The sequence below is a fragment of the Grampus griseus genome (assembly GCF_964374135.1).
Source record: "Grampus griseus genome assembly, chromosome: 3".
Lineage (NCBI taxonomy): Eukaryota > Metazoa > Chordata > Mammalia > Artiodactyla > Delphinidae > Grampus > Grampus griseus.
The window spans coordinates 147,847,165-147,869,028 of NC_139019.1; the positions used below are offsets into that span (position 1 = coordinate 147,847,165).

General features: G+C 51.4%; 1 protein-coding gene across 1 annotated transcript; it reads right to left on the reverse strand.

Annotated features, from left to right (window-relative positions):
• Positions 1-8,377: 8,377 nt before the first annotated feature.
• Positions 8,378-21,077, reverse strand: STC2 (stanniocalcin 2). Its single transcript, XM_082651078.1, has 4 exons — positions 20,696-21,077; positions 18,489-18,631; positions 15,499-15,710; positions 8,378-10,436 (listed from the first exon to the last, which is right to left on the reverse strand). Exons 1-4 carry the CDS (start codon positions 20,844-20,846, stop codon positions 10,034-10,036), a joined length of 909 nt encoding a protein of 302 aa, XP_082507204.1. The 5' UTR covers positions 20,847-21,077; the 3' UTR covers positions 8,378-10,033.
• Positions 21,078-21,864: the final 787 nt, after the last annotated feature.

Consider the following 21,864-nt stretch of genomic DNA (forward strand, 5'->3'; position numbering starts at 1 on the left):
GTCTCAAGAATTAAGTGCTCTGTTGAAGGTTTTTTTTTTTTTTTTTCCGCGGTATGTGGGCCCCTCACTGCTGTGGCCTCTCCCGTTGTGGAGCACAGGCTCCGGACGTGCAGGCTCAGCGGCCATGGCTCACGGGCCCAGCCGCTCCGCGGCATGTGGGATCTTCCCAGACCGGGGCATGAACCCGTGTCTCTTGCATCGGCAGGCGGACTCTCAACCACTGCGCCACCAGGGAAGCCCTGTTGAAGGTTTTTATTTTTTAGTTGTTGTCATTTTTAAAAATTAATTAACTAATTATTGAAGTATAGTTGATTGACAATGTTGTGTTAGTTTCAGGTGTAAAGTGATATATATATATATATATATATATAAAATATATATATATATATATATATTCTTTTTTACATTCTTTTCCCTTATAGGTTATTACAAAATATTGAGTGCTATACCCTGTGCTATACAGTAGGTCCTTGTTGTTTATCTACTTTATATATAGTAGTGTGTATGTGTTACTCCCAAATTCCTAATTTATCCCTCCCCACCAGCTTTCCCCTTTGGTAACTGTAAGTTTGTTTCCTGTCTGTGAGTCTGTTTCTGTTTGTAATTAAGTTCATTTGTATCTTTCTTTTTTTTTAAGATTCCACATATAAGTGATATGCTTGCCTTTCTGTGTCTGACTAGCTTCACTTACTGTGAAGCGGGTTTTAAAAAGCATTGGCTATTAGGTAGCTGTGGGAGTGTGCTGCTCAGACCTCCTTGCTGTGAAGTGTGCAGCTAGTTCAGCCTCCACCTCCCACTCCTTCCAGGCCCATTGGCGTGTTGGGGCTGAGCCACCCTCTCCCCAGGCTGCTCCTGGAGATGACTGAGCCCACGAATAGGGGACCAGAGCCAGGCATGCCTGCCTGACACAGAGCAGCACGCTTTGCCCTGGGCTCCCCACTATCCTGGCTGAGACTTTCTCAGAGCTGCCCTGCGGTCCTACTCAGCCCTCCTTCCTTCCCTCTCTCCCTTCTCAGGTGTCAGCCCTGCACTGCGGTCTGAGGCTCTACCTGCCTGCTTCTTCTTTCCACTTGATCCTTCACAGTGTTTCTTCCAACAGATCTCTCGCACTTTTAATTCTGTCTCTGCCTTCCCTAACTGGCCCAGTTTCCGAGGCCCCAGGCCCTGGAAATACAGGTGTGTAGGTGCTTCCGGTGCTGCCTATGGAGGTCTGTGTTGAAAGTCCAAGGTTGAAGGAACCTCAGGACAGCTACAGCTGGCGGAAGGGGCCTCAGAGGGCAGCTGGCCCCATTCTTTCTGTGTAGCTACAGTCACTAGGTGCCCGAAGATCCCCCTGCCAGGTGCTGGCAGCCATCTGAATGGCCCATAGGGACAGCATCTCTTCTCAGAGGTGCCGGCATAACCCAGGGTCTGAAGGGCCAGGAATTCTCTGCCGGTTTCCTGTTTTCTGTTAGAATGTAGGGTTATAGTCAGAGAGCTCTCTCACAAAGGGTCGGGGGAGGCTTCCCACCCCAGCCTTGCTTCTGGACAGTGGGGCAGTGGGGTTTGGTCAGCCGACCCCCTCCTGGGTCCTCCTCTGCATCTGTCATTGTGCTCCCCAGCAGGCTGGCTTTCCTGCTGCACATCCTCCCAGGAGGATACACGATGATTTTCCCAATGATGGGAGCCTCTGGGTAAACGTTGAGTGACTCAGAAAGGCCGACGGCATTGACATGCTTGTGCGAGGGGTTCATAGTTCTTGGGCCATGCTGAGCTGAACTCTTCTTCCTAATCTCCCCTCTTCTAGAAATGTGAGTTCAGTGCTAAGGGAGAGGTGGACCTCAGCGTGACCCCAACGTTGGATAAGCTGGGGGGAAGGAGATGCAGAGCTGTCAGACAGCAGCTTCTCTTTCTTCTCCTATCTCTTCTCACTCTCCATTGACACTTTTGCAATCAGGGGTCATCTGACCTTGGCTGTTAGGAGTGGGGGATTGGAGTTGTGTCAGCTTCTGGGGAGGGAGCCTGCTTCCACACCCCTCCCTTCCCCCCCAACCCCCAACCAGGGTTCAGTGGATAGAATGGAGCAAGGGAGGCGTGGCAGGGCATCATAGACCCTCCTAGGAAAGGATGGGGCAGCTTATCCCTTCTGTGCTCCTGACAGCTTATCCCTTCTGTGCTCAGGCTTGCCCTGCTGGGTGAGTGTGAGCCTCAATGTGAAATGAGTTTTTCCCTAACTCCTCTGTTCAAGAACTGCCCCCATCTTCAGCATCAAAAGTGTGTAGAAGCTTCTACACTGCCGGGTCCTCCCCAGCATTTCTCCTGCAGAGGCGGGCGCCAGCCCGTGGGGACCACGGACCTGGAGGGCTTCAAGGGCAGTGGGCCTGGCAAGCCTGGAAGACACTCTTTATTTTAAAGGTGCTATTCTTGGTCTGCCAACCCTAGTGAGTCCACTAGCGTTTAGCAGATTGGCCCCACTTCCTCTGAGAAGGCATTTGGACCCTATGCTGGGGCTCCATCTCATTCCTTTGTGCCTTTCATCGTTTCCCTTTTTAAAAATACATTCCTCTTCATTTCAGCTGAGTCATTTTCCTCCCCCTCCTTCTCTTCTTGACAGTCCCGGGAGCCGGAAGGAGCCGTGTCCCAAACCCTTGGCTATTCCAGGCCAGATCTTTTCCAAATGTCCGACTCTCAGGAACCTTGGCACCCAGTGGAGTGGGCTCTGGCCCCAAATCTCTCTCCTCCCTCATCTCGGTCAGTCTCTGCTTTCTTTCTCATTAAGGAGTTTATGAACCGGCTTTTCTGTGGGTCCCTTGCCTTGAGGTTTTCAGAGAGAGATCCTGGCAGGAAGGCCCTCTGCTCCCAGCGTGTTGGTTGCTGCCTGGCCCAACCTACCGCTTGGAGCTGCTCAGGGGCTACTCTCCCACCCTAGAGAGGGTCCCCACCTAGTTAGGCTCTGCCCCCTTATGCCTGGTTCAAATTCCCACTATGTGGGGCTGACCCCTCTATCCTGGCCATAGAATACTTTGTACCTGCCTCAGACAACCGCCAGGACAGTGGAAAGGATGGGGCAGCTCATCCCTTCTGTGCTCTTGACTCTAGGCTCAAACCTTCCGAAATGGCCAGGAGGAATAATCCCCACTGTTGACATGGCATCCATGGTCTTCAGAGCATCTCCTGTGTATTGTCACTTTCGTATAGCTTCAGTCATTTCTCCTCACTACCCAGTGTGAGGGAAGCTGTTAGTTTCCTTATTTTGTAGCTGAGGAAACAGGCTTACAGAGTTTAACTGATTTGCCAAGATCTCAGGGTCAGTCCTGATTTATTTTTTCAGTCATTATTTTTTTTTTAAAAAGAGATTTACCGGGTACAAGACAAGTAAAGTGTCTGGATCAATATTATGTCTCCTGACTCTAAGATTATTAGGTTTCCCAGTGACTTTTAATTCTGACACCCACTCACTGACTCTCTGACATGTCAGTGCCCCTTACAAGGACACAAGGTTATATTTCCTTTAGGAGTTAAAGTGAATTGAAACTTATCTGATTTGACAATTTGGCATCCTTTTAGGACAAGAGGTTTCATTCATTCATTCATTCCCACTGTGTGATGGCCGGGCCTCTGGAGAGACATGAAACTGTGTGCAGAGGTCAGTGTCTGCCCTTGTGACAGTCATTACCAAGGATGAACTTCAAACCCTAGTTTAGATCTGCAGAATGTGCTGTAAAATCCTCCAGTCTGTCTTGGGGAAGCCAGTTACCATGGAAGAAGGGAGACTAACCACCCTGAGACAGCCATGGTTTGGGAGGCCTCGGGGGATGAGGTGTCACATGGAGAGGGAGAGAGAGAGAAGGGGATGAGGTTGGGGGCCAGGAGTACTGAGATGCCATCTTAAAGGGCCCATCCATCCATCTGTGAAGGCAGCTGACGCCATCTGCAGAAGAGACCAACCGCCCAGCAGAGCCCTTTCTAAGTTTCTGACCCACAAAATTGTGAGCAAAATAAAATCATTGTTTCAATCTACTAAGCTTTGGGGGTTGTTGTTAACATTGCGATAAACAACCGGGACAAAATTCCAGGGCCTGGTCATCCACCCTGCACGTAGCCCTCTTTGGTGCCCCCAGTCCTCTGCTGAGTATTCTGCATGACTCACCAGGGCAAGCAGGCAGGTGGTCTCCATTCTTATTAGGTTGTCACTTCTTTTTAACCTGGCCACTCCCCCTTAGCTTTAAGAACTATAAACGATCCTGGAAACTCTCCAATGGAACCTGGAACTAGCCAATTCTCCTCGGCACCTTGTGAACAATTGCCCTGCCTCTGAGAATTCCTGGAGGGGCTTCTCTTGTCTTTCCCATGCTTTAGTTCGCCCAGGCAGACCTGATGTTACATGGTGGTAGGTGGGAATACACCCTCAAGTGCCAGGAGGCTTGGGTTCTCTGGGACATCAGAGTTCATCCTGGAGGGGCTCGTTCCACGCATAACCTTAGGTTGGCTTTGTGGCTTTTATTCCCCCCATTCTCTTCAGTGAGTGACTTTTGAGTGTGTGTTCTTTCTGGGGAGTGATAAAAATTGAACTGCTTATGCTAGCAGCCATGCATGACTCCCAGCTCAAAGTTAGTATTGCTCTTTCCTCCTTTTTCGCCCCCCCCCGCCCCCCTGCAAATACTTTTACATAAAACGTGTTCTCTGGACAAGGCTGTCCCCCCCTCAGTGGGGTGCTTTCTTGTTTTTTGACTTTAGAATAAATTCAAATTTCCGTCTCCAGATTGCGGGACCCACAATTGCTCCTTTTGGAAACTTTGCTTGAATACTAGCATATTTGGAAGATCTTCTAACCCTCCCACAGCCTCGTCATTCCTGAACTGGTGGACTGGAGCAGTCCTGAAGGTTGCGGGGAGGCAGCTGCATTTCCGAACACTCGGGGGTTATTAAACGCACATTTTCACATCAGGGTTGATGGATGGTAAGGCAGTGCAGGGTGAGCCCTGCCCCCCCCCCCCCCCCCCCGGAGCTAGCTAGCCTTGCGATGGGCTCTAGGCAAATTAAGATGCCTTTGAGCCTCAGTTTCTTTATATGTAAAATAAGGCTCAGAAATAATAATATCTGTAAAGCACCAGGCAGCGCCTGGGGCACATAACAGATCCACAAGAAACTGCAACGATCATGATGCGGGTGATGACAGTGGTGAAGATTTCAGGGAAGCCTGACGTCTCAGGCAGTGCTGGCGATCGGGTGGGTTTAGTGGAGACAACTCAATATACAGGGTGACACAAGCCAGCCACTCCCCAAATGATTTCCTCAGGGACACTTGAGAAGCACCTTAAAAAAAAAATTACCCACATGCACAGAAAAGCGATGAGATGCCGTGATTTTCCTGTTCTTCCTTTAACCTGAACCAAAATCTGAGTCTTTGCAGAGAGGAAAGGTGAGAGCATCAATTTTCCTTTCCGTTCTGAAGCAGAACTCCTCAGAGGCCTGGTGCTATAAAGCTAAGAGTATAATTTATTCTTTCTTTAAGCCCTGTGTAAAATAGGAATAATACTGACTTGTTTAAATTTAAAAAGAAATCAAATGTGGAGAATCTAGGCCTGAAGTGGGGGAAAGCATGTGGGCTTAGAGTCACACATCTGGGTTTGAGTTCAGACCCCGCCCCCCTCACTAGCCACATGGTTTGGGAGAAGTTGCTTTACTTTTCTATACCTTGGTTTCTTCACCTGTAGAATGGGGATAAGACCTGCTACTTGTGGGACATACTGGGGATGAGATTACGTATGCAACGTGCCTAGTGCGGTCCTGGGCACATAGTAGGTATGCCAATGGAGTAAATCAGGGACTCCAGCTCTATCGTGTTGAGGAAGAGCTGGGGAGCAGGCTTCCCTGCCTGTGCAGAGCCACTGAGCTTTTATTCCGGTGGCGTCCACTGCAGGCTCAGTCTGAAAGAAGGGGTGGCCAACTCCAAGGTCTGTGGACTCCAGAGGGAGATGTGAGGACCAACCTGATGGCCCTGGGCTGGTCACAGGAAGCTCATCCTCCTCTTTGTCTGGGTGATCCAGGCAGGGTTTTTTTTTTTTTTTTTTTTTGTGGTACGCGGGCCTCTCACTGTTGTGGCCTCTTCCGTTGCGGAGCATAGGCTCCGGACGCGCAGGCTCAGCGGCCATGGCTCACGGGCCTAGCCGCTCCGCGGCATGTGGGATCTTCCCGGACTGGGGCACGAACCCATGTCCCCTGAAGCGGCAGGCGGACTCTCAACCACTGCGCCACCAGGGAAGGCCCAGGCAGGGTTTTGAACAGAGTCCCTGTGATGGAGGAGAAGCCCAGGGCGGTCTTCTTCCCTGGGTTCCCCTCCCTGTAAACTGAACATCCAGCATTTAAAAAAAATCTTTATTGAAGTATAAATGTGGTGTTAATCTCTGCTGTACAGCAAAGTGACTCAATTATACATATAATATATATTCTTTTTTCATCTTCTTTTCCATTATGGTTTATCACAGGATACTGCATAGAGATCCTTGTGCTACACAGTAGGACCTTGTTGTTGTCTTTTTTTTTTTTGTCTTTTTTTTTTTGGCAACACGCAGCTTGCAGGATCTTGCCCTGAACCTGGGCCACCACAGTGAAAGCCCGGAATCCTAACCCCTAGGCCACCAGGGAAGTCCCAGGACCTTGTTTTTCATCCATCCTATATATAATAGTTTGCATCTGCTTATCTCAAACTCCCAATCCTTCCCTCCCCCAACCCCGTCCCCCTTGGCAACCACAAGTCTGTTCTCTATGTCTGTGAGTCTGTTTCTCGTTTGTAGATATCTGAACATCCAGCATTTAAAATGGACTCAAACCCCACTTGCTCACAGCCATCTCCCTTGGCCCATCCAAAGCCCTCTCAGACAATAACGCTACTCAAGGGGAAGTCAATTATTTAAAACCTTTACTAACGCTTGGAGAAAGATAATGCAATGTGACAATGTACAGGTCCTGCTGCCTAAATCCATAACAGAAACAGATATTATGACTTAGCAAGCTCACGTGGTACCAATGTTGAGATCGGATGAGGGTTGTTCTTCCTTAGGAAATGGGCCTGGAAGCATTGTTTTCCCATGTTGTTCTAACGAAGACTTTTCCTTGGTTCGAGTTGAAATTTCTCTCCGTGTGTGTGTGTGTGTGTGTGTGTGTGTGTGTGTCAAAGTATGACTGTAGCTCTGGGCTGGTGTTTTCTATTTTAGTTTTGAGTGTTAGCATTTCACTCTACTCAGGCCTCTCACTTCAGAATAACAGGACTATTTATTGATACAAAGGAGAGGTGTTTGGATCATCTTGTTAAGATGCAAGGCTCAAAATAAACATCATATCTTTATTTGGAATCCACATCCTTCCTCAAAGGAAGGCTCAAGAGCAAATTTGTATGAAGTACGAAGCCCCAAGTTCAGGGCCTATTTTTAAGGACGACTTTGCTTACATTTTAGATTGTACAAATGCCTCTGTCCATGCTTACAGGAATTTGGATTTTCCTCAGTTTTGAGATAAAGAATCTCAGCAATAAATACGATTGTAGGCTTCAAAACATTAGGAACAAGAAGGCAAGGATTTCTACCTGACTTTTGAGAAGAAACAAAACAGTGGCATGAAAAATATACAACAGAGATCAGGGAGGCGGTTCAAATCAACACAGTAAGCAATTTTATGCCTTGGGGGAAAACATTGAGATAATAAATACAAATGACAAATATTTACAATAGAAGCAACACATGGGACGTCAGGAGCGAACACGTAAAACAGTTACACTGAGGAAAACGTAAAAGTGATGCCTTTCCCCCATCCAGCCCAGGAGCCGGCGAACAGATGAACAGCTGACCCAGCAACGCGAGAGAATTTGTTATTGCTTCAGCTTTTGAGTGATGTAAGGAAAACAGTCCACGTGCTGCATGGCTTGAGACACGTTCTCAAGGCATAAGCAGTGAGGGCATCCACCGCTTACGTTCGTGGCTTGAACATAAACCGAACACGGTTTATGTTCGGTTGCCATGGCAGAGCCTGACACACTGGTCCTCCTCCCTCCGAGGGCAGAGCCAGATTAAGTGCACGGTCTCCTCCTCTTTCTGCAGCTCTAGCTCTCTCTAGGTGCTTCTCCCAGCCTTTTGTCCCCCTCCCCCGACACCCAAATGGTTTCTTTCCCACATGGATCATGAAAGATTGGGGAAATGACGCTCCGGCACCGTGTCCTGGCAGCAATGAGATTGGATTTGGGTTATATAAACACTAGCTGTGCTTTGGGTTCGGGCATTCTGTGGAACAAATCATTTTCGAGTAGATAAATTTAGCTTCTTTATCTCTGGCCTCAGGTTGCTTTCAGGGAAAGCTATGAGCTGATGTAAATGGAGGATGCATACTTTTTTGCCCAGTCACTAGAACAGCAGTCAGCAAACCCAGGCCCAGTGCCAAGTCCAGTTGGGTCCCTGTTAAATAAAATTTTAATGGCATGGAGACAAGCCTATTTGGTATGTGTTGTCTACGTATGTCTGCTTTCAGGCGACAAAGGCTTAGTTGAGTAGCTGCAACAGAAACCATGCAACCCGCCAAACCGAAAATAGTGTATTCCCTGTCTGGACCTTTATAGAGAAGGTCTGCCGACCCCTGCTCTAGAAGGACCTGGCCCAGCACATCCATCCACTCCTTGCAATACTGGGCTCCTGTCTGAGTACTGGCTGCAAGAAAGGATAAGCTTTAATTTGTGGCCTGTTGGGAAAGAGAAGTAAAGTCCTATCTCTGAAACCTCTTCAGTAACCACAAGACATCCACTGCTGACGATTTCTGTTCTAATCTTCTCCCTGTATCTTTCCTTCTGTCTCTCCTCTCTGCCTTTCTTTTGTTTACTCTGACTCCTTTTCTTATTGCTAAATTTTCAATCTGGATCTGGGAAATCTCGTCCCTCAGCGATTTTCAGCAGTCTCCTCCATTTGTGCAAAAGGTCGGCATTCCTTGGTGAAAATTACTGAGTAGTCCTTCTGTGTTCCCCTTTTCCATCCTCCAGCGCGGAGAGGCCAGCTTTCCAACTTGGCCTCAGGGAATCCAGGGTGTGGTGCTTTAATCTGTCTTGGCTGAGGTGAGATACCGAAATGCAAAAGGAAGTCTGTCAAATGCACTCCTCCTGTGTGCATTTTCCTCCAGGTGTGGCTTTGCCCTAAGTGGCAATGAGCCCACGTCAGGCCGTCAGATGTACGGCTACACTGCTCTTTGATTCCTTTTAAAATAGCACTAAAAACAATTCAGCCCCCAAAGATGGGTTGTTTTTTGTTTTCCCTTGAGCTTGTTTTAATGACCCAGTTGCTTTGTTTGAAAGCTATTTATTTAGACGACAGATAGGGAGATGTAACTGGATAAATAAAAAAAAAAGTGAAATCGAGACTTGAAGCAGTGGTTAAAATACAAACACACGGGGGCCACTCCCTCGGACAGGGTGCCCCAGACAGAACAATGGCTCAGAAATTACACTTAGAACCCTCACCCGCCCCTTCCCAAGTTGCTCCAAACCTCAAGGTCCCATGCAAGAAACTGGATTTGGTTTGGCCAAGCACCCACACGGCCCCTGCTTCCTCTCCACCCTTCTCCCGATTCCCAGGGAGATTTTCACACCCACTCCTAAACCGGAATCCAGCTGCCCTCCACCAAGACAGCACCAGAAGCTGCGGTCTGGGCCGCGATCCAGCCCCGGGGGTCACCCCCGCCCCTCCCCATCGCCTCCCACAGCAGAGGGAACCGCAGGCTGCCGCCCAGGGGCTCCGCGGATGGAAAGAAGGCAAAGTTGCAATGAGGACGCCGGGTGGCTCCCTCCCTTCGGGATGTGCCGGTGCGGGACCCAGCGGGCACAACCGAGCCCTCGCTGCCGCCCAGGGAGTCTCCGCTTCACCTGTCCATGCCGCTTACATACACCTCCATCAAGTCCGCAATCCCCATCACATCCTGCGTGTGACATCCCCCCTCTTTAATGGCAAATGTTTTGGAATGTCCAGAGAGAAGAAAATGGACGGCGTGGAGGAAAGATTTCCCGGCCGGGCCTTTCGTTTCACCTCCGGATATCAGAATACTCAGACTGTTCATCCTCCCACTCGCTGCTTCCAGAAGTTCCCTGGGCCCCGTGGCCGGCCGCTCTGCCCCGGGTGTGGGCGTTTGCGTGGCTCTTGCTACCTCGCTCGCCCTTGGCACCTCGGCGGGTCTCCTGACTGCTGGGCTCCGAGAAGTGGTGACCTGCTTCGCCGTGGTGGCCCCTGGAGACCTTGGCCCTGTGGCCCTGGAGCTGGCGCTCGGGAGGCGCCGTGGGAGGCCTCTGGATGGTCGACGTGCAGAAACTCAAGATGGAGCACAGGCTTCCCCAGTTCTGCTCACACTGAGCCTGGACGCTGTGCGTGATGGCCTCCTTCACCTCCTCCCCACAGGTCAGCAGCAGGTTCACCAGGTCCACGTAGGGTCTGGAGATTGAGAGAGAGACCCAGGATGCGGTACGCCTGCAGAGGGCAGGACCGATATACCAGGGGGGAGGGACGTGACCAACGCTTGGCTTGGGTTTGGTTTGGTGGACGATCTGTCTGGAACTACCTGAAGCCTATTCTTTGGAGTACTGGTCTCAACCAACATGGACTGGGTGGCCATTACGTACTGGGCTCCATGCCAGGCATTGGAGAGAACTGGAGGCTGGGGAGAGAGCCTACCACAAGATGAAGGGCCAGTGAGGGACTTCCCTGGTGGTCCTGTGGTTAGGAAGCCGCGCTTCCACTGCAGGGGGCCGGGTTCGATCCCTGGCTGGGGAACTAAGATCCCGCATGCCATGCACAAATAAAAGGGCCAGGGACAATTCACAGGTGCATATGCTAGAAGTCTAGGAAGAATCTCTGGGGAGGGGGGGCAAGAATGCCAGCTGTGTGAATAAGACGGCAGGGGAGCTCCGGGTCTGTTTAGGGTGTGCTAACTAGGAGGGTTTTAGCAGGAGTGGAGCTGGGTCTTGGAGCCAGTGGAATACTTAGGCAAATGGTGAAGGGCCTTAAATACCAAACTGAGGAGTGTTTATGGCAGGGAAGCGAGGTTGGCTGGCTTTGCGCTGGGTATCCTTCTCCTAGGTGAGCTTTGTACGTGAGGATCCCAAAACACCATCTAACCCATAGTCCGTGTTTGCCCCTGGTTTGGGCTCATGGTGATAAAGGGTGTTTTGGGAAGTTTCTGGGTGCACTCTCCTCTGTATCTGGAGGAGTCCGGAACAGGCAGAGAAGGGTGGGGGGATGTGAATTCCCACAGAGCTCTTCCGCTCCTTGGTAGCAGAGGCCGAGGTGGGGGAGTGGCTGTCTAAGCACCTCTATGCTTCCAATCTGGGCTTCCCCACAACGGGAGATGAGGGAGGGGAGAGCTGGCTGACAGGGGTCTACGTGCTTGGGACGAGAGCCAGCTGTCTGTGAAATAAGCACGCTGGGATCCCAAGGGGAGGGCCAGTTGCTCAGGCCATCCCAGCTGCCCCGGGGTGTTCTTTAGGAAAGTGCTGGATGACCACGTCATGCAGACCTTCCTCCTGCGGGTGGGAGGTGTGTGCAGACAACTGGAGCAGTGTGCCTGCTTCTTATATTTTGGGGCCCAGATGGCAAAAGGTACCCCCCGGCAATGGGCGGTCCTGGCCCACTCACTGGCCTTTTTAAGATCCCCAAGGCGGGAGAGGGGTATGGAGTGTTCCATGTGGCTAACCAGCTTTCTTAAGCAGTCCTCACTGGCAGAATTTCTGGCTATCTCTGATCAGGAACATTGAAGCTCTGGGCCATCCCTTTGGGCAGGAAATCACTCTGGAACATGAGATCATTTGTAAGAAGAAGAAAAGAAGAATTTTTTTCCTCTGTGAGCCTGGACCACCTGGGGGGCTGCATTATAGCCCATTTAATCTTTTCTCTGCAAGTTGACAGTTGTCGCCAAGCAGGAAGAGCAGATTGTGTTTTGAGACTTGTGAAGTAGTTTACTGCCATTTTTATGAATTAGTCCTCAAGTTGTAATTGAGTGAACTGTCCTCATTTCATCGATATAAAAAAGGAGACGAGGCGGGTGTGTGTGTGTGTGTGTGTGTGTGAAAGTGGCTTTGGAAGCTTCTGGGCTGGGAAGGCCTGGGGCTGGGCTGAGAGTGGAGAGGAGGACTGTTTTGGCTGATAGAGATCAAGCTGCCTTTTAAGGCCTCCTTGATGCCTTCAGAGTCAGAGAGTCTGGGCACGGCTGATGGGCAGGGTGCTGGAACTCTCTAAGGCAGGCCCCTAACCGTGACGAGGACAGCAATGACCCAAGTCTGCTTGAGTTAAGAGATGAGGGCAAGGGGCAACACAAGGGAAATGCTCCCTGCAGGTCTGTTTCCTTCCATCTTTTGAAAACTAGCAACTGACTGCCTCAGGGAGGTCAGGGTCACCGAGTATATCTGCTAGAGCAGCATCGGGATTTTAGCACCTGATCCTACCTGCCACCCCCTGGGGCTAGATGGGCAAATCGAGGAGGCTGAGCATCTGTCCTTTTGGGACGCTCTCCTTCACGTTTCTTTCCCCAGAGTAAGGGGAGGGACCTCTTGGGAATGCACAGACTGCCTCTTGGCCTCCTTCGCCAGGGCGTCCTGCCCACCAGATGAGCTCTCCGAATCCCGAGGCGGTCCCGGAAGGCTAGCCCACGCTCTCTTCTGCCCTCAGCGCTGTCGGCTGGGGAGAAAGCTGTGAACTGTGGGGAGGGCTGTGTGTTCATCCAAGCTTGTTTCGAGCTGGCATGGTGCCTTCTCCGGCTGCTAGCTCAGCCCGTGTCTAATGACAAAGCCCAGCTCTCTCCACTGGGAGTCAGCAAGGCTAAAAGATTTTTTAAAATACTTGGAGCGGGACGTGGCTGGAGGCTGCCAGCACTCAGTGACAGGGTGTGTGGTGGCCAAGCCGTTGATATGGAGGAAGTGGGATGGGAAGGGGTGAGGGGAGCGGAGGGTTTGAAGGAAGTCCTTTTAACTGAACGTGTTTTGGGGTGAATGAGGATCAGGTTGAGGGATGCGGGTGACGTGCATTCTGGAGTGACTATGATTTCCTCCTCTCTAGAGGGAAGAGCAAATTCAGTTTTCATTTTCTTATCTGTGGCCAGTGTCACACATTCTTAAATGGTCTTCTTGATATTTGGGGACTGATGGGATCTTTTGTGCCCAAATCAGTTCAGATAGTTAAAAAACAAAAACCTCAGTTCAGCTTGAAGCACTAGGGGACGCAGTGTGTAGTCGTGGCTTCAGAAGGGAAGGTAGTGGGGATTTGTGGGGAGCTAGGGGTGCCGGCTTAGCAGGAGGCAAGATGACTTGTAGGCAGCCACACTGAGAATTTGAGAAAATGGCCCAGGGTTGCTTTCGGGATGGACCACCAGCATTTCCAGAGCAGGCCTGGGTGGGGGCTATGTGTTGGCTCTAAATGATGTAAGGAGTCCTTTGGAAGTCAGGGTCCCGTGGCCCCATGGACCATGTTTCCGTAGAGGAGATGTCAGAAAGCCACAGTACTTTCCCTCTCCTTAAATTCAAGGTGGGGAGGGTGGCAAAAAACCTCAAAACCTTCAGTTTCCCCACAGAAGACGTTTCTCCAGAAAGATAAAGTCTTCTTGGCTCCAAAAAGGTACCATAGAATTAAAAACAAGTGCCCCGTCATCCATGCTTGAGGCCAATAAACTATCTCTAAAGGATGACAGTGGGCTGAGGACAAATGAACTTCATGAGTTTCTCAGCCATGGGGTGTCTGCCTCTTGCAGGGGCACCTTGAAGGAAGGAAATTTCCCAGTGCTTTGCCAGTGTAATGAGGCTGTTTCTAAGAAAAGGGAAAAATCCCGCCACATTTGGGGACCACTGAGCCTTTAGCTGGTCTAGGGGGGGAGAACGCAGCCTAGGTTACAAGGAGGTTTGAGGTCTATTCCCGACAACTGGCTTCAGAATCACCAATTCCCAAGTTGAAGAGTAGGAATTGAACCTCAGAGTAAGACCTTTAACCACTTAGCTTCACTTTCTTCCTCTGTTATATGGGGACGGTATTCTCTGGCTTGTGGCACTGTTGGGAAAGATAAATGAGATAATCCAGGCAAAGTCTCTGGCCAAAGGGCCTGGCCCACTGAGAAAATGATAGTTATTGTTATTGCTATTGTTGTTGATGTTATTGTTGCTTTGTTTTTCTCTAGGGATTTGGAAGAATAGAAAATATTTTATCAGGCATTAGTGTAACTCAAGGAAAAGCCACATCGGTTTGCTCTTGGCAAGAGCTGCTGGCAGAGATTCACGGTGAATCTTATAATTCTAACACCGCACCAAGGGGTGCTGCAAGATACCTAGAGCCTCATAATCAAGTGGAAAGTGACAGGTGACGGTTGCTGTCCTCTGTGATCTAAGTGGTGTATGTGGGGGTGGGGAGTGGCCTGTTTAGCGACATAGCTGGGGGAGGCCATGGCACAAACTAAGGAGCAAGAGTTCATAAAATTGTACTGATTTGGCTCAACGAGTCACTGTGTAAAGACTAACAGTGCTATGACTTGTACTGGGCTGCTTAGCTAGTAGCTTCCTCTCTAAGTCCCCAAGGAAGGCGCCATTGTAACCTTCAGGGGCTACTGTGTTAGAAGCAACTATGTACCCACATGCTTTACTACTCTGCAAAATTTAGGATCCCATAGGGATGTTTTTTAAGGAAGGAGACGTCCTGGGTTTATGATCGAATTGCAAGTCTTCCGATAAGTACGTTCCTATTTCCTCACTTTGGCATAAAGGCGTTTAGCTGATTAAAATTTTTGTCATTTGTTTTGCATTTTCTCTGGGAGGGCGTTAATGTTAGAGAAGGTGAATCGGACCTTCTAAAGGAAAGGAGAGCTTATGGAGGCAGGAGAAAAAGCGATTGGTTTGTAAGGGTGTAAGTCCTGGAGCCCGACCGCCTGGCTCCTTATCCTGGCTTTGCCTTTCATTGTCTGTGCGACCTTTACCGCAGTGAACCTCAGTTTTCTCATCTGTAAAATGGAGATGAGAAGGGTACCCAGCTCACGGCGCTGTCATGTGGATCAAGTGAAAAATGCATATGAAGCCCTTAGCACAATACCTGGCACTTAGTACACGCTCAGTATATATTATCAGCTCTCGGCCGTCCGCCGGGGCACCTGCACGGCTACCTGGAACACTCAGCACCATTGGGATCTTGGCTGAGGGGAAGACGAAAGGTATTTCCGAATTCTACACATCTCACGCTCGGTGAAAAGATTTCCTGTGGCTACTGCTTAGGATTTGGAAACCGATGGTGGAAATTTCTTTTGCTTTTCCTGAAGGCCAGCTGGAAGGGGACTCCCAGGGAGTCAGTGCACAGCTTTCTGAGGTAAACCACAGCCTTTCCAGTTTGACAGGAGAGTTCAGCCTCTACAAGCCAGCCCCTCAAACCGAGGAAGACTCTCCTCCAGCCCCAGCAGGCCTCCCCTTCCTCTATCCTAGTTGCACCATTCCGTTCCCCCCCCACCCCCCTGCCCCCAGAGGGCAGCACTCACTCGTGCAGCAGTAAGTCCTTGAAGTGGATCATCTCCACCATCACCCGGGTGTTCTCCTGGGCGGCAGAGCACAGGTCGTGCTTGAGGTAGCATTCCCTCTGTAACTGGAACACCATCTCCTTGATGGCCGGGCACTTCCGGCTTATGCAGCCGAATCTGTGCCGCAGAGCGTGGGCCTTACACTTCAAGGCATCTTTGATGAAGGACTTGCCCTGAGAGCAGAGGGGACAGCGGAGGGAGAGGGGGGCGGAAGAGACCAGTCCTTGTTACACACTTCGACTTTTTTACCCTTTCTGGGCTTACAAGGGATTTTTCTGACAACTGAACTCCAAGGCCCTGCCGCACACAGACACCCTGGCAGGTGACAGGCTGAGGCTACATCAGGAGGTCCGTCCAGAGGGACGTGATACCCCCGCATTCGGGAGACAGACGCATCGGCCTCCTTCCTCCTGGCGCGCTCTGCTAGCCTTCCTGGTCCTGGGCCACCCATGACCCTCCATCCTCAAGGCGGCCCACTGTTGGCCGTTTGGTGGCAACGCTTCTGGAACACAGAGGGGAATTTGGCCAGGCATAAATCCAGAACTCCTTGGTGGCGCTCAGCAGGAGTTTTTCTCAAGTAGAAGGTGCCTGCTTGTCCAAATCTCACATTTCTCCCCTCGTTCCTTCTTGGGATGTCAAGATCCGGTGCTAGCTGGGCCTCCCTTCTCTGTCTCAGTGCCTCCTGCCACCCCCAGCCCATACTCTCTCTTGTCTCCTCCTAGCCTTTAAGGAGGAGCATTCTTTTTCCTTTTTGAAAGCAATTCGACTCCTTGAAACTGTTAGGGTTATTGCCTCTAAAAGGCCCGCCTGGCACACTGCCTGGCAGCATCTGGGGCCTGAACTGCCCGACTGACGGCCCCTCCCCCATGCTCCCAGCCTCCGAGTGGCGAAGGCAGCCAGGCATACATCTGGCCTACAGTCCTCTTTCTTGGCAACCCCATTAGATCGCTCTTATCCTAGAAAGGAGACAGCTGTTCGGGGTGTGGCGGCGAGCCCGGGCCGGCAGCTCCCTTATCAACCTCTCGGGGCAGAGAGGCACTGTGGGATACCTACCCAGGGATCCCCGCACCCCGCTTACTATAGAAACAAGCTGTTGTTGGAGAGGTCACCCCCTGTCTTTTTAGACAGGCCCGGATGTACCGGAGTTGAGAAAGTAAATGGGTTTAGGTTGGAAGTGGGAAGCCAGCCAGCATGTTTATTTCAGTTCTCTCCTTTAGAAGCAGTTGAAATGTCTACAGATAGTGTCTGATCACTGAAAAACCACCTCCCCGTAGCCCCCTTTCCTCTGACTCTCCAGTGGGAGCCAAATAGGATGGAGGGTAGGGTGTGCCAGTTTATTAAGTAGTTATGGCCTGAGATCTGACTTGAAAGGGATGCTTCTAACTTGAGAACAGACTGCTGTTGGTTGAGAGAAAAAAGGAAGATTAATTTATGCGAGGGCTGCAGTAATACGTTCTTGGTATTCTTCCCTGACATCCTGTGGGATTGCCCTGAAACACACATCTTTCCTCCGGATTTCCTAGTACGTTTCCTAATTCCAGTTAATCCAGAAGGGATGCTTTATTCGGGAGTCTCAAGGAGTTCAAACGTTCTACTCCTCTTTCCTTCCCCGGTTTCTGTTTCCCCTGCTGCCACCCCACATCCTCTGTAGGGGAGGCTGCCAGCCCCGTCACATTGCTTTCTGGTTCCCAGGCGTTGCTTTGTCAGGCTCTCTACAGGATGTCAGTACACGGTGACTGGCGATGTCCATAAATCACACCTAAACTGTTGGCCTCATCCAAACACTGTCATGGCTCGCCAGTGAAACGGGAGAGGAAGTCTGTAACAACTACAGGGCACTTCACAGTGCACATGTGGGCTGGGGAGGACATGAAGGAGATGAGCCTAACGCTCCACTCCATCGGAAACGTGTTTGGATCGTGGGCACTGGAGCCATGAAGTTGCTTGTTGGGTTCATTTCCCGCCCACACAGCAACTGGGCTTTACCCTGGGATAACTGAAGTGGGTCAGGCCCTGACTATATTTATTATATAGAGCAGGACCCATTCAGGGTTCCGACTTCTCGGGTTGGGAAAGGAGGATCTGCTACTTAGGAGGGAGAAAAGTCTGCTCTTCTGAAGGCCCTGATTTATCCATGCTACCTGCCCACATGCCTTCTGAATTTATTTATTTATTTATTTTTGGCTGCGTTGGGTCTTTCTTGCTGCGCGTGGGCTTTCTCTAGTTGCGGTGAGCGGGGGCTTCTCTTGTTGCGGAGCACAGGCTCTAGGCGTGCGGGCTTCAGTAGTTGTGGCTCGTGGTCTCTAGAGCGCAGGCTCAGTAGTTGTGGCACACGGGCTTAGCTGCTCCGCGGCATGGGGGATCTTCCCTGACCAGGGATTGAACCCGTGTCCTCTGCATTGGCAGATGGATTCTTAACCACTGCGCCTCCAGGGAAGTCCCCCACATGCCCTCTAGGAGACGATGAATTTCTACAAATTTTGTGTCTCTTTTATTCTTGAAAATAGCTTTCGGCATGGTCAGTTGGAGTCCCTGCCCTTCCCCCCTCAACCTACGCTCCTAAATGTGATGGGCCTTGCAGACTGGGTTCTGGGTAGCCAGACATCCTTAGGTGTCCCTTAGAAGGTGTTTATTATTTATTATGGCTTCTGTCTTCTCTGCTAAGAATCCTCAGATAAGTGTTCAACTTGGTCTCCATTCCACTCTGTGTGTGGAGACACAGTTGAAGAGTGGAGAAGGATTTAGCCTACATGACAGGTCCAGAAAGCTGAACTCCAGGAGTGGAGTGGGGAGTCATTGGCAGTCTGCTGCTCACCTAGAAGGTCTCTGGCAAGTGCTAAAACCCACCATGACCATCAGCTAAGAAAATCTGTTAATAAGTCTTTCCAACGAACGTTTCGATCACGCTACGCTAACACAAAACATTCTTGGCGCTCAATATGTTTTTTTACCTGGGCATCGAATTTTCCAGCGTTGTGCAGAAAAGTCATGCAAATTCCATGTAAGCCCCGTATCTCACAAGAGTTGTTCTCGAAACATTCAAACACGCCACACCCCACATCGCCAGCGTTGACCAAGCAGTGCTGGATTTCCGCTAAAATGAGAATTACATACAATCATATTCAAAATTCTCAGCCACGCTGGGGAGTGCAGAGAGGCGGGTTGAAATAAAAGTAATGACTAAAAGAAGATTTAAGAGAAAAAGTTAGGAGTGACTATTTCAGGATCTAAAAAACCAGGGAAAGAAAATTTCATCACTTCATCTACTTATGAAAATGTATTTGTAAATATTTGTAAAAAAATTAGCCAAACCTACATTGCGAAAGTCGCAATCAGAGGTTAGGTCTGAACACTCCATTTTTCATCCTTCTCATCTTATTAAAGTATTGGTGGGAATACTTAGTCTGAAAGCATAAGATATTTCAGCTTTCTAAACCCACAGACAAAAATAAAATTTCAACCCATCCGCTTGCTCTTTCCTTTCTGTACTTCATCAATGAAATACCCTTCTCTACTTGGATGGAGCTGCTGCTATTAAATGAAGGCCATTTCCTTCCTGACCCCCAAATGAAAGCGTCCAAAAAGCAGTTTCAATTCAGCTTTATGATTCAACATCTAAAAATCAAAACAAAATTCCTATTAAGGCAGCGCCTCCAAACCGTCCGCATTAAAAATACCAGGCTGGGGAAGCTGCGGTTTGCAAGCAGGCTCGGGGATAGAGTCAGATGGGGGCTCGTCTGCAGAAACGCAACCTTCGCAGTTAGAGGCTCCTTTTAAACAGAGATCCGGGGTGAGGTGACGCTTCATCCCCTAGAATTCCCGCGACCCGGGAGTTTGCTGCCCCCCTTCGCAGAATGTGGCTCTAATTCGTCTCTGTGAAAGGACAGGCTGAGAGGGAGTTAACTGTCAGGCTGCCGCGCGCAAAGCCTGTCTTCCTTCCCTCCCCCTACCCAATTCCTTGACTTAAACCAACCACAAAATTACATCAGAAAAGTATATTTTGGAAGAAGGGCGGGGTCGGAGGAGATAATCCACATTCAGATTAAATCTGCGGAGAGAATGAGGGGCGTGTATTTATTGAGGGTCACCAACTAGCGAAAATCACGTTCGATTCTCAGGGAAAGCTCTGGGACTTTCCCTGAGGAGAGGGTGGGCGAGGGTCCTAGGATGAGCGGGGCGCGGGCCGCGGGTGCTGGCACCCGCCTATGGAGGTGGGAGACTCCCGGATGACCCCACGCGCGGCCCCGGCGCGCCGGCCAGGAGCGCGCAGGGCCGCGATTCACGCGCTCCGGGCGTCGCTAATGGGCACTCGTGCATTCCTGCTCGTGCGGTGAGCGCACGCACGCCGCCCCCGGTTTCGCAGGCCCCCTAAATAAAGAGAGGGCCGTGAAGAGCGAAGGAGCTGTAGGCAGATTTTCTTCCTCTCCAGGAGGCTGGGAAAAGGGCCAGCCCCGAGCCCTGCACGCCTGGCTGTGCTCGGCAGCTTGTGGGTGAGCGGAGAGCCGGTCAAGCAGCTGCGGCGCACGGTTCGGGCCGTGTCACCATTTCTTCCCTTGCTGACCTGCCCTGGAGCGGGGGACGGCGGCAGCACCGCAGAGGTACGCTTTTGCGCCACCCGCCCCTACCCCTTCCGAAAGGAATGCCCCCTAAGGGGAAAGTTCAAAATGCAATTTGTCTCGCCTACAAAGTTCTCGGATGTCGGGCATCTTTTGAGGAAGGGGAGAAGCGGTCCTGCCGCGGCCCGCCGGCTGGGAAGAGAAGTTCTCCGGCTTCAGGGCGCAGCCCCGCTCCAGGGACCCTCCGTGCCTCCCGCAAGCCGGTCAGGATGGAGCAGGGAGCTTTGAACCGGACCGGGGACTCCGGAGCCGGCACTGGCCGCGTCAGACGCTGCTTCACTTACCCTCGACCCAGGGAGGACAGCAACAAGTCCTGCCCCAGCCATTTCATCACCCTGCCAGCACGTGCGGATTCCGGGCGCGCGGAGCCCGGCGCGGACCTCGCTTTGCCTCGCGCTTTCCTTTGCACGTCCTACGCCACCCCAAGAGTTTGCGCGGCCCAGGGTGGGCGCCCAGTTCCGGGCGAAGCGCCCGGGGCGCTCTGCGTGGGTGCCGGGTGTCTTCTCCCAGCAGCTCCCCGCCGCTGGGGCGCACGCACTTACCTGTGTTCTGCAAGGACAGGCGGCCTTTCTGCTGGGATCCCCTGTCTTGGGGGCCTTCGGGCGGATTGGTGGCGTCGGTCCCTCGCGCCGGGTCGAAGGTAGCCAACACCAAAGCCAGGGTCACGAACTGGCGCAGCCGCTCGGCACACATGGTTCTTGGTGTAAACCTCCCGCCCGGAGACCTGGATTCTTTGTGCTCCCCTCCTCCTCTTCCTCCTCCTTCGCCGCTTCCCCTCCTCCTCCCACTCTTCCTCCTCGCTCGCCTTTTCCCTCCTTGCGGCCGCGGCTCGGATAGAGGTTACCCAGCGCCCTCCCGTAGCTCTCTGGAGAGCATGTGACCAGGCCGTTAGCGGAGCCGCGAGTGCCCGGCAGTGGCAGGGATGGTGCCTCAAATATCCCTGGAAGCTCTGGTGTCACTTGAATGAAGGAGTCGAGCAGGTGTTGTCCCGGCGGCTGGACCAATCCGAGACCCCCGCCCGTTTGACAACACGGTCGGGAGGCGTGGCCTGTGCCCAACTACTACGGGAGGAAACCGAGCGCCGCTGGGAGCGCCTGACAAAGTTGCAGACCTGGCGGCGGCCACGCGTTTGCGTGCGTGTGTGAGTGTGTGAGAGCGCGGCCGGAGATGCATGCGCGTGTGCGGGTGCTCGAGGGCAATGGCCGAACGGACTTAAAAAAATAAAAGCGAATTCCAGCTCCGGTTGCAGCTAAAGAAGGGCGAGAGGGGACAGTTTGCGCTGGGACAGCGTCCGCCCGGTCTCCTGACTCGCATCACACCCGCATCGGGCTGGGAAAGTTTCCTCTTTCTGCCTGTTGGAATTCACTTGAGATTCCCAGCCCCGAGGATTGGAGAAGTTTCCTGGATACAGTGATGCTGGGGCCAAACTGGACACATATGGGAATTCCTGGCGTTGTGACGCTTTGCATTAAAAAAAAAAATCCCACAAACTATTTAAGATAGGATCAGAGCACTAGATATAGGACTTAGCCTGAGCGACTGCCCCATCTTCCTCTTTTCGCCCCTCTTTGGTGGGCCTTGGTGCCAGATTCTCGCCCCTCCCTCAGTCCAGACGGATTCCGGGCTGGGCTGCAGGGATCCAGGTGACTGACTGGACCTGCATCATTTCCAGGCGGGGGGCTGGGAGGCCCAGGCAGCCCTGAGTCAGCCC

Excerpts from the sequence above, each read along its gene's own strand:
- STC2 (XM_082651078.1), bottom strand. The coding sequence starts at position 20,846 with ATGTGTGCCGAGCGGCTGCGCCAGTTCGTGACCCTGGCTTTGGTGTTG. Across the intron at positions 15,711-18,488 it reads CTGGAAAATTCGATGCCCAG|GGCAAGTCCTTCATCAAAGA; the intron begins GTAAAAAAACAT and ends CTCTGCTCTCAG. Across the intron at positions 10,437-15,498 it reads AAGGACTTACTGCTGCACGA|ACCCTACGTGGACCTGGTGA; the intron begins GTGAGTGCTGCC and ends CTCAATCTCCAG.